Below are 11,739 nucleotides of genomic sequence, written 5' to 3'. Positions count from 1 at the left end.
TTTGTAATTTTCTACTTTCTACTTTCAGCAACTGTCAACACATATTCACGAAAACGATTTTAAAAATACAATATGACGTAAAATATTTTTAAAAAGCATTAACGAGAATGCTAACTGCCATCGTATGACCAACACTAACCAGTAGTAAAAATGATGGAACTATAGTGTAATACAAATTTTATGACCTTCTTTATTTCATTTATTCAAAATTTAATACAGACTTTGATACAGCCTTTTTGAACATCGTAGTTCCAGTTGGCTCGTTGGTCTAGGGGTATGATTCTCGCTTAGGGTGCGAGAGGTCCCGGGTTCAAATCCCGGACGAGCCCAGCCTTTTTACTTAAATGGCAGCATATATATCAGGTTAAACACCAACAAAGTATATTTTAGGAACAGAAAATATCAAGTTAAAAACGTTATAACAGATAGAAAGGCTAGGTCATTATAGTAATTCAAATTATGTCATATATCATAGTTATCATCGTAGGTTTAAACTGTACCGTTTGATCGATGAAAATGTTTTTAATAAAAAAAAACAACATTTTTTTGTGAACCTCAACAATAACGAACTTCACAAAAAACACTTTGACCCCGACGTGATTTGAACACGCAACCTTCTGATCTGGAGTCAGACGCGCTACCGTTGCGCCACGAGGTCCTGCTGATGTCGGCCATCATTTTGTTTTAAATACTCACACGCACACAAAGACCCTATGAAAACAAAAACATACAACTTCACGAAACAACAACTTTGCCAGCCTACCGGCAAGCGGTCCACGTTCACCAGTGCTTTTCAAATAATGGGGCGGGCGCCTTTAGTGTGAACTGTCTGCAGGTAGTACTTTACTGCAGTGTCACTTTGTTACTGCAGGCCTGCCAATATGTACACATTTATCGCACTCAACATGCAATTTGACTCTTGAATAGCTTGTAGGCCTCACAGCCAGAGGCAGGGCAAACCAGGCATTTGCCTGGGGCTCGGCTTTTAAGGGGCCCCCCCACAAGTTTTGTTTGTCGGCTACCGAGTTCCCCACTTGAGAGAGACGACGAAGAGGAGTTACACCAGAAATTGTGTGCAAAAAAAAAATCAGTGTGCATGGTGGGAGTTCCATTAATTACTTGCTTGAGTTTGCTCTGCATTTGCTCCCATTTTTGTGTACGCAGTAGAAATATGACAAAACAATAAACAGAATTATTCCATGGTGTTATACATAAGTACAATTCTTATGAAAACACTCTAAAGACAAATTTCATTATCATTTATTGTTAAAGCAGCAATATATTACAAGAACTGACTGTACAGTAAACATGTGACATACTGTATGAGCATGTGATGTTAAAAATAATTTATGGAGATAAAGTAACAGGTGTATATTATGCCACAATGGTATGTTGAACAAATATATAATTTACAGTGAACTAAACAATGAAACGGTTCCAGAATATCAGAATATATATCCTCAATATCAAGCCAAGCGCACTTTGGTTCCTTCTGATGCTCTAAAGCTCCTCTGCTTACAGTCTGAAGTCATTTATATGAGGGCAATGGCGAAGAGACAAACTATACATGACAATGACGCGTGACATAAAAAACAATCTATTAAAAACAACATGTTACATTATTCAATGCAGAGAAAAAATCTATGTATATCATATATTGCTTAAGATAAAAAGTCATGTACATCATTCGTGATTAGAACATCTAAACTACATGAGGTATGTTTTGCCATTTTATAACATTCCAGAAAAAGACTACAACAAATCAAATAAGTAGACAGTGTGCTCTCGAATCAAACCACCACAAGGAGAAAGGCTACACAAATATCTGAACATGTGAAACTGTAAAAAAAAAAGAAAAAAAAGACTATTTGAAATAAAAACAAATACAACATTAGACAAGTAGTAAAGTGCAGTTAAAAGTCGAAATAATTCAAGAGGTATGGTTTGAAAGTAGCTCCAGTGCTAGCGTGGCCACTCAGAATCCATTGCAGATCCTAGTCTCCACCACAAAAGGATTCTCAAAGTGACGGATGCTAACACACTCCTTTGTCTCACGCCGCTCTACACCTGCAACACAAGAGGGGACAACCTTTAGAAAATCAATTCAGTTGCTTTTTACTTGACAATTTAAGAAAAATTGCTACGTAGCTACCATAAATGCCCAGTGTCACAAGAGTGCATGACCACTTGCTGCTGGGCAGAATTTATAGTGACAGATCATTTGAGCTCATACAAGCCCAATAAAGAAATAGATCATGATAGTATGGTATATTACTTTTATTACTGTTACTGTTGTTGTCCAAGTATGTTCAGTTATTTATGAAAAAAAGAAAACATTTCAAAAATTTCAAAATTTCAAATTTCTATTTCAAATAAAAAACGTTTTTTTTATTTATTGGAAAAACAAAAAAAATATATCAATGGATCATGGGGGGCAGTACTATCTAGCGGAGACCTTGACTGCACTTGCGCTACTTGTACTACATAGACCGAAATTTAACAGTTACCCTTAATTTCTTTTGCGTCACTATCTTTAATAAAAACATTTAAAATATATTTACTATTTCTTATACACTTAGAATCCAAAAGTTTATTTTAATCAACTTTTAGCGTCACATTTTGATTATAATGTCTAGAAGATAATTCCTTGTCCTATGAAGGGTTAAAGCAGTCAATATTTTTGTAATGTTTTTATTTTTTAACCTGTCAATCCAGATTTGTACAACAAGAGGAAGTCGTATGCATCATGTCCAAAAGCTTGCATGCCAATCAGAAGGCAGTTATGAGCTACTAGTCATCACGCCAACCTCCACACTGAGTGGATGTGTCCACACCACTACGAGTGACTCACAAGAGTTCCCAGTCTACGCCTACACACACAGAAATCAAGCTGTATAAATGGTTGTGATGATTACCAGGAAGTCTATATTTGATCAATAAGTGTTTTTCCCTTCTTCCTCCACACCAAACGCTTGGATTCCCTGTGACTCAAAGGTGTGATTCTTTCCTCTTTGTGAGTACAGACGACATTGCCATGACCCGGCGCGCGTCACAAAATAAAAAAGCAAAGCAGTGGCGGAAGGAGAAAATTGTGCACTTCACTCACGTTGATGGTGGCTGCGACGGCGAAGGCGGTATGTGTCTTTGCTGTGACACAGCTTGTAGATGTAAGGGCCCAGCTGCCTCTTGCTCCTCAACCGGCCAGTCACCACCATCTCCTCGTGGACTAGGTACGTCTGAGGGAGGTACGCCCCTCTCTGTGGAAACAAAAAATCCCATTTGGAAATGTCAATTAGGATGGTAAAATACGTAAACATTCAAATATTTCAATCTTTTCCAGAACACAAATGCATGAATGCATTTCTTGTTAATAAAAGTATCCCATCAAATATCTAATATCAATTTTGCAATGACAACAAAAACTATACATGTCTCAATTTAATCAGATAATATAATTATCTATAATTAGAATTAAATAATTGTACTTCTTCATGTAACAAGCCAACAATCCAGGTTATTTTTTGTCATTATTTGTAAAATGAAAGCATATTGAAGCTTTTATTCAGCTACAATCAAAAAAGTGAATGTCTCACCTGGACATTGACGAGCAGCTCCCAAAGATTCCTTGGGCGCATCACCATGGTGGTGTTCAGTTCAGTAATGTAGCAACTGTCCAGTTTAACGTCATAATAAGCAGTCAGGCCCTGGAAATCAACAAGAAATACATCTTAGAACACATGTAATGACACACTTTGAAGGAGGAAGTGTCAAAAGTGAAGTTGGGAAACTCACTCTCTCAAAGTCGTGGATAATGTCGGCAGGGTCACAGGCTCCAAAGTATGGCACGGGAACGCTGATCTTCTCATAGTTTTCATCCAAGTAGATGCCCACATTCTCCTCCAGCTCTTGTCGGCCCCTGAAGGGTGCATACACCATGTCCTCGAAGACCACCCGACAGTGGAAGAATTGTCTTTCCTCCGAAAGCTGTTGATGTCATAGACAATGGAAGTCAATTGGAGATTATTGAAAAAAATATGATAAATTTACTTATTGCAATGGAGTAAAACAATGTCTCCATCCTGGCTACTCACTACAATATATTTGACAAGTTCATTCATTCATTTTCTACCGCTTATCCTCATGAGGGTTGCGGTGGTGCTGAAGCCTATCCCAACTGTCTTCAGGCGAGAGGCAGGATACACACTGGACTGGTCGCCAGCCAATCACAGGGCACATATAGACAAACAACCATTCACACTCACATTCATACCTATGGACAATTTGGAGTCGCCAAATAACCTAGCATGTTTTTGGAATGTGGGAGGAAACCGGAGTATTGGGCAAAGGCAGTCATGACAGGTATTGATGTGATGGTGCAATGCAACACTGACCTGAGGAAAGAAGTAGTCAAGGTGGGCATATATGGAGATCAGCCCCAGTCCTAACACAATAAGGACCACCACACCAGATGTTATGCAGCACAGTCGCTTTGGAAAAGCCTTCTTGGACTTGACTGGAAGAGTCTGCTCCTCCTGGAAAAACCAAACACAATACAGTTAGATGATTGTCTATTAACAAAGAAAGATCATCCCAGCAACCGCCACAATCTCCACTAAGCAAGCCTCTTTTGGAGGTTCCAAGACAGGTAATTAGGTAGCTCACTGCAACTCAAAAGTGTACCGGCGTTCCTTCCAAGACACAATGAGTCAGGCAAGGAGATCTGATAGACGTAGGATGGAGTGAGATGAGGCACACAAGCAGATGCCCGCCCACAGTCTCACAAGCAATCTGCCGCCATCGCCTTACTACTGTTGCTATGGCAAGCGGAAGCGGGGAACTCTGATTGCGTCAGGCTCTGACGGAGGCGATGGCTGGCACATGGCCCGCCTCAGGCCTATTCTAAGAGGCTGGCTTCTAGCATCAGCATTTGCGAGCTGGCTTCCCCGGTGGGAGTCAGAAATGACAGTCAGTCAGAAGGAGCTGGGATCCCTTTTGGCAGAGGACGACTTATTAATAGACAGGCACACATCGTGTCTGTGACGCCATCACGTGTTTACGTCATAGAATATTTGCGGATGTGTGGTTGATACATTGTCAGGATATTGCATGACGGTTATATAAATAAGAATCTAAATTTAGCTTATTCAATACATCTTACAGTGGAAAGGTGTATGATCAATTTGCATTAAGGCTTGCTTTTTCTATCTGTAGTGAATCACCACCCTTTGCATTATGAACCTCCACAATGATCCAGCACCATAGTGTTTAGTTTATTTTGAACATGCTTTTTTCAAGTTATATAAAAGAACATCACATGTTTACAATTTCAATGACAATAATAAATACAAATGATGAAATCCTTATTTTAAACTCACTTTGGGTGGGAAGTTTATACACTTGCAGTAATTTGCCAGTTTGTCAACAAAATGAACTATTTCAATTGACAGTTTGTCTCTAAAACAGAAAGTTCCAAAACAAAGCAATAAGTCACTGAGCTTGGTCTTTTAAACTGAGAGTTGAAATTACCTGAAATAATTTGCTGGATTTAATCAAAATATTAAAGCAGCGAGGTTACAAATTTTTTTTAAGTTGAGTCAACTTGGATTTTTTTTACAGTGCAGAAACAAAGCATGTAGGGGGTCCATTAGACTAACAGTTTGTCTTTGTATGTCTAACGCTGTAACCTGCATGTTATAGACGCCATAATGTGCTCCATCCGAGATTATCACTTTTAGCCTGCCCGTGCATGGTTGCATTAAGCAAGTTTTGGCATATAGTAAAATATATGTACACTACAAGTAAAGAATTTAGAGACACCTTCATTCAGTAGGATGCTAAAGTGCCTCCATTTTTGTACCGTATGTATACAAGGAAGCTGGTCGCGTGCTGCAGAGATGGTCACAACAAGGTGACGTCATGCAAAGGATAGCGCTCGTGAGCCGGCATTTTACGTTGATTAGCATAAACGTCAGATACCATCAATATCTGATCTTAACGGAAACTCCTATCTGGCAACATTGACTACAATTAAAACTCCGCGAATTTCGTTCAATATCAAGGTTGATAAATAATGTAATTATTACCTCCGTGCAGAAAACAAGAAAACACAAAAGTATGCAAACTCACGTGAGCTTGAGGTATAACGATGTGGTCTTCTTGGTTGTCTTTGTCGGCCTTCTGCACCGAAACAGCCTGTAAGGTTATCTTCACCATTTTTACTCTATTGTTTGTGCGTTTGCCTCCACTCGGGGATGTAGTTAGCTGGCTTCATGAAGCGACTCGGAGAGGTTTTATATACCCTGACAGAGTCTCTGTGACCTCACTAGCACGTCTCCTGTGACGAACAAGCATCGTGTGGGTAACACAGTAGTGTCGCCTTGACACCGTCAAAATAAGAGAGCGGAGTCTCGGCTGCGCCTTAAAGCACCTAAAATACAATCGTTTTTAATGCTAATCACATTTATATACGAATGTAATATCATTTTAATGTAATTTGACTTTGGAAACCATGTTATAGACCATCTTGTGGGTATTCTACTCCACGTCTTGCTCTTATTCTGAAGGTAAATGCCAGATATGGTAGTCTTCCGTGTTCTAGTACAACGCTTGGGCGGCATCATGATCATCCGGAAGTGCAGCTTCGCATCAAAGTCTTTGCAACGAAGTTTGTGCCAGATTTCCAACCCCGGCACATTTTAATAAGACGTAGAATATCATAGCAATGAATTATACATATAATTTACACATATATTTTTTGTTTGTGTTAGTTATTTGAGAGCATGAGGATGAGACCTAAATATTTAAATCAATATAAATAGTAATAGTAAATATGTTGTGCAACGTAAATCTTGCATGTTATGAACCCATAAGAAGACATGAAAAGTGCGTATTGCTCTGTGGTTAGCAAAGTTTTATTAGTAACAACATATGGTTTAGGTCATCCTTTATTCCATTCATTATGTAAGATAATACTGTATGATATATATCATCTATATGCACACTAATATATTTACCGTTCATTATAATAGCAATATTATACTCTTCACATTGCACTGATTGGATAAACCTTAATGTACCATACCATGTATACATACTATACAGTGTTACATTTACAATCATATATGTCACTTGTTTCATCAACTGGCGGGCTTTTTAAGCCTTGAATTTTTAAATTGGCTCACAAGACAGTATGAACAAGGGATTAATGATGCAATGTGAGAAGTGGTCGATCACAGCCTTTACAGTCCATGTTGGGTTTTTTGGAGGTGCCATTTGGCATCGCACAGGCTGGTGCCTTGACACTGGAACATCTTAATGTTTTGAACGGGAAAGTGTAGCGCCATCTAGTGGATAAACATAATAACGACGGTGTTGTCCAAATTAAAATGTTAACAAAGATTGCATGAGTTTTATGTTAGAATAAATGGGAGATAAACAATGGCATTTTCTACAATAAATTTTTGTACCCTAATTTAAGAGAAGAGAATTCCAAATGTTTTAACAACGAAAATGGCTTGACATTATTTGTATTGTGCCCGGTATTTTAACTCTTAACTTTCATTCGGATCCTCTTATTTTAGTTTTCCTTTCCCTTATTTTCAAACTCCAACGTTGACAGGTACGCTCCCATGTCGTTTCTATACACATGTAAATACGCCGTCATATATACCAAGCCCATGCCCCCCCACACACACTCCAACGCCTCTAACAAGCCAAGTGTGCTCAGTCAGGCTTTGCTGAGTTGACCAAGCCATCTGTCCCTATTGACAAGATCCAACGTCTTTTTTCATCACCTCGCACACAACCGGCATGGACACAAGCGATCGCTGCAGTGGCAGAATCAACAGAAAGGTAAAAGAAAAGCCGCCATTGTTGTAGTTTAAAAATAGTTCGCTAATAACTGTATTGTTTCCTTTACAGATGAGGAAACCACTGGTGGAGAAGAAACGACGAGCTCGCATCAACGAGAGTTTAGACGAACTCAGGGTTCTCATGGCGGATACAGAAGTAAGAAAGCAAACATTCATGATTATTATTATTATAATAAACCATTTGCTTCTTTTTAAAAACATGTTACGAATGCTAACTGCTAGCTTGCTACAGTCGCTAATACTGGCGATGCGTTTGTGTGCTGCAGATACAATCAAAGATGGAGAACGCCGAAGTGCTGGAAATGACGGTGAAACGAGTGGAGAGCATCCTGCAAAATCAGGATCAAGGTAAACAAATTTAAGTAGTTAGTATGTCGCTTAGTGTTGAGTTTTACTCGAATATTTTCGCTTCCGTCTAGCAACAAAATCGCTAATACATTCAAGACAACTGGGAGATTTTACAGCCAAGCTTGTTACTAGTGAAAGTGTAGGGAACGGACACATAAAATATTAATTATATTTTTGCCTTTCTAGTCGTTTAAGGTCAACAGAAATTCTTGAGGGAAATGATTTGTCGTAAGTTCCAAATGGAGTGTGGGCTATCTCCCAGTTATCTCGAATGCAGCATTTACTAAAGTACATAAAGTAAGCACGTTGATTCATGAATGGAGCACTGTGGTTACAGTTAGTCTTGTGCATCTCTGGCCAAGAAAAATGACACAGATGAAAACATTTCTGACAAGTCTTGTTTTCCTAGAAGCGGACACCATCAACCGGGAGGCGTGCGAGCGCTTCACTGCAGGTTACATCCAGTGCATGCATGACGTGCACACCTTTGTGTCCAGCTCCCCGTGGATTGACCCCACAGTCGCCGCCGAGCTGCTCAGCCACCTCCTGGAGAGCATGCCCCTGCACGGCCAGGACCGCATCCGTGTCACGCTGACAGATGCACTGCTATCTCCTGGGCTTGCGTCCCCGAACCCATCATGCATCTCCAGCGATGACCTCTGCTCTGATCTGGATGACACCGACTCAGAGCAGAGTCAAGTTTCTTCCTCGGAGGAGGTTGAGCTGCACGATGCTGCTTTAAATCACTCAAAATCTGTTTGGAGACCCTGGTAGACGTCTTCCTAAAACATTTTTGATGATTTAAAACTGTAATAAGAATAGCAGTGACCCGTTAGGTGTCATTTTGGGTACAATAGGTCAATATAAATGTACATATTTACTTGTTGAACACGAGTTGTATAGAAGATAGAAGTACATTATCAGCTTTGTGTAAATTATTTCACCTTTTTGAATGCTTTTTAATGTATTTATCAAATCTCATGTTTTGAGTAGGCTACCCTGCCTTTGAATTTTCCAATAAATATCTTTGGTGATGAATGACAAATTGTTTTGTGTTTTAAAAAAGCCGCTAAGTGCCCACTCACTCACATGGATATTAGTTTGCATTTGTGTGTACATTGTAGGCACGCTGGAGAGGTGTTAAAGATTAGTAATGCCCTCACAAATAGGCCTTTGTCACATAATAACAAATGACAGGATAAGATATATAGATAGAAAAGTAAGGCTGTTTTTAAGCAGCTATAAAAAGGGTTCATGTTAATTCGCTGGAGACATGTCTCCACCTTGACATAGGAGTCCCAGCAGGGGTCATAGACGTTAGTCTGGACACATGCATGCATAAGAAAAACTACAAGTCCACCTTTCTTGGTGTTTTGCAAGTGAGGAAACAGTAAAAGATACTATTTCTACAATACATTTGTTCAAATGTACTAAACCTATAATACAGCACACATGATTTTACACCAAGTGCATCCAAAGTTGACCTTTTTGACTTTTTGTAGATTCCACGGCTTTCAAAGGTGCAAACGGCCAACGCAGGCGGGGAGGCGGCTGCTGAACGTTCACACCTCATCGTCATCAAGGTGTGAAGAGGAGGAAGGAATAAAGTAGGTGGCTGGAGGCTTTGATTAGACATGTTGACCCTGCAGGATCTGTCTCCGTTCATTTGCATTGCGGAAAGCAACACTCTGGCTTTTCTTATACTGATTTTTTTCACATTAAATATATTCCTACTTTGGAGAAGAACTGCCTTTGGGAAGCTATGTTCATTCATTCAACTTTTAAAGATAAAAGCATATTTAGCAGCTCATATACTTCAAGATGCCAATTCTATGCCTATATTTACAAATGGCCTTTAAATGCCCACTTAATGCCATTGAAGTATTTTGAAGAGTGATCATTCATTACCCGCCCAGCCCGTCTTTCAGTTGAATGTTTGTTCGATTTCAGCTAATATGAACACTTTGCAAACGATCCCTGAAAAACCCTCTAGTGAACATTCCTCCGTGGTTTATTGTAGGAAATGAAAAGAGAATATTTGCACATTAAAAGGAAAGGCGACAGAGGGAGGGAGGATAGTATAGGAGTAGGAATAAATAGGCCTAAATTCCCATACATCAAAGTGGAGGAAAAGGTCCCATCTTCACATTAACACCACTGCAATAACACTAAAGTCACTTGTCAAGTTGTTGTTGGAGCAGCAATGAGCTCCAAGATGGGCTCTTGTCCAATTTTACATTTGAACCCAACGTATTATCTAACATGTATGTTAAACGTTTGTCTCATCTACAAATACAATGCCTGTTGTCATACAAGTATTAATTAAACATATTGTTGAATGAATACCTTTCCAACCAAACTGAGCATTATTAGTAACTTTACATTTGAATGTCTTTTTCCTGTAGTTGTGCTGTGATGAGTAGTCTTTTCTTAAATAATGACAAAGGCTTTGTACTACTACTGTATACTGTATGTACAAAATATCCACGGATTAAAATGGGTAACATTTTTATAAATTCATTATTATAAATTTAATTAAATAAATACAAATCCAATTAGATTAAAAGAGGAATTAAAGTATAATATATTAAGCATTATTTTAATTAAAATTAAATAACTACACTATTAAAATGTGTGTGATATTGTTGTGTTTAATAAACTAAATGAATAAAATAGGAATTAAACTGTAATTAACATAATATTTAAATTAATACAAATATATACAAATTCATCATTTTTATGAATACATTAAAAAGTGTAATATAGCATGATTAAAACCAAGTTACAGTGAAGAAAAGTATTTGAACACCCTGCTATTTTGCTATTTCTCCCACTTAGAAATCATGGAGGGGTCTGAAATTTTCATCGTAGGTGCATGTCCACTGTGAGAGAGATAAACTAAAAAGAAAAATCCAGAAATCAAAATGCATGATTTTTTAACAATTTATTTGTGTGATACAGCTGCTAATAAGTATTTGAACACCTGAGAAAATGAATGTTAATATTTGGTACAGTAGCCTTTGTTTGCTATTACAGAGGTCAAACGTTTCCTGTAGTTTTTCACCAGGTTTGCACACACTGCAGGAGGGATCTTGGCCCACTCCTCCACACAGATCTTCTCTAGATCAGTCAGGTTTCTGGGCTGTCGCTGAGAAACACGGAGTTTGAGCTCCCTCCAAAGATTTTCGATTGGGTTCAGGTCTGGAGACTGGCTGGGCCATGCTAGAACCTTGATATGCTTCTTACGGAGCCACTCCTTGGTTTTCCTGGCTGTGTGCTTCGGGTCGTTGTCGTGTTGGAAGACCCAGCCACGACCCATCTTCAATGCTCTGACAGAGGGAAGGAGGTTGTTCCCCAAAATCTCACAATACACGGCCCCAGTCATCCTCTCTTTAATGCAGTGCACTCGTCCTGTCCCATGTGCAGAAAAACACCCCCAAAGCATGATGCTACCACCCCCATGCTTCACAGTAGGGATGGTGTTCTTCGGATTGTACTCTTCATTCTTCTTCCTCCAAAC

General features: G+C 39.0%; 2 protein-coding genes and 2 non-coding genes across 5 annotated transcripts; 2 read left to right on the top strand and 2 right to left on the bottom strand.

The window, feature by feature from the left end:
- The first annotated feature begins 257 nt into the window (after nucleotides 1-257).
- On the top strand, nucleotides 258-329 carry trnap-agg (transfer RNA proline (anticodon AGG)). Its single transcript has one exon. It is a non-coding gene; the product is annotated as a tRNA-Pro (tRNA).
- A 257-nt stretch (nucleotides 330-586) lies between these two features.
- Nucleotides 587-658, bottom strand: trnaw-cca (transfer RNA tryptophan (anticodon CCA)). The gene has a single exon. It is a non-coding gene; the product is annotated as a tRNA-Trp (tRNA).
- A 593-nt stretch (nucleotides 659-1,251) lies between these two features.
- On the bottom strand, nucleotides 1,252-6,353 carry LOC131125736 (integral membrane protein 2C-like). The gene is made up of 6 exons (XM_058067564.2): nucleotides 6,127-6,353; nucleotides 4,392-4,532; nucleotides 3,793-3,984; nucleotides 3,594-3,704; nucleotides 3,107-3,257; nucleotides 1,252-2,067 (listed from the first exon to the last, which is right to left on the bottom strand). Exons 1-6 carry the CDS (start codon nucleotides 6,211-6,213, stop codon nucleotides 1,976-1,978), a joined length of 774 nt encoding a protein of 257 aa, XP_057923547.2. The 5' UTR covers nucleotides 6,214-6,353; the 3' UTR covers nucleotides 1,252-1,975.
- Nucleotides 6,354-7,691: 1,338 nt separating this feature from the next.
- Nucleotides 7,692-9,279, top strand: hes6 (hes family bHLH transcription factor 6). Of its 2 annotated transcripts, none has more exons than XM_058067643.2 (4): nucleotides 7,692-7,851; nucleotides 7,921-8,007; nucleotides 8,138-8,219; nucleotides 8,632-9,279. In XM_058067643.2, the coding sequence occupies exons 1-4, from the start codon at nucleotides 7,810-7,812 to the stop codon at nucleotides 8,991-8,993; spliced, it is 573 nt and encodes a 190-aa protein (XP_057923626.2). In that variant the 5' UTR covers nucleotides 7,692-7,809; the 3' UTR covers nucleotides 8,994-9,279. The 2 variants fall into 2 exon arrangements, with proteins under 2 accessions (XP_057923626.2, XP_057923624.2); XM_058067641.2 differs by having other exon boundaries at nucleotides 8,629-9,279.
- The last annotated feature ends 2,460 nt before the right edge of the window (nucleotides 9,280-11,739 follow it).

Source organism: Doryrhamphus excisus, linkage group LG6, assembly GCF_037039965.1.
Source record: "Doryrhamphus excisus strain RoL-2023G ecotype Guam linkage group LG6, RoL_Dexc_Guam_v1.1, whole genome shotgun sequence".
Taxonomy (NCBI): domain Eukaryota; kingdom Metazoa; phylum Chordata; class Actinopteri; order Syngnathiformes; family Syngnathidae; genus Doryrhamphus; species Doryrhamphus excisus.
Note: the sequence above shows the minus strand (reverse complement) of the source record. Positions and strands in the feature narration are given on the sequence as shown.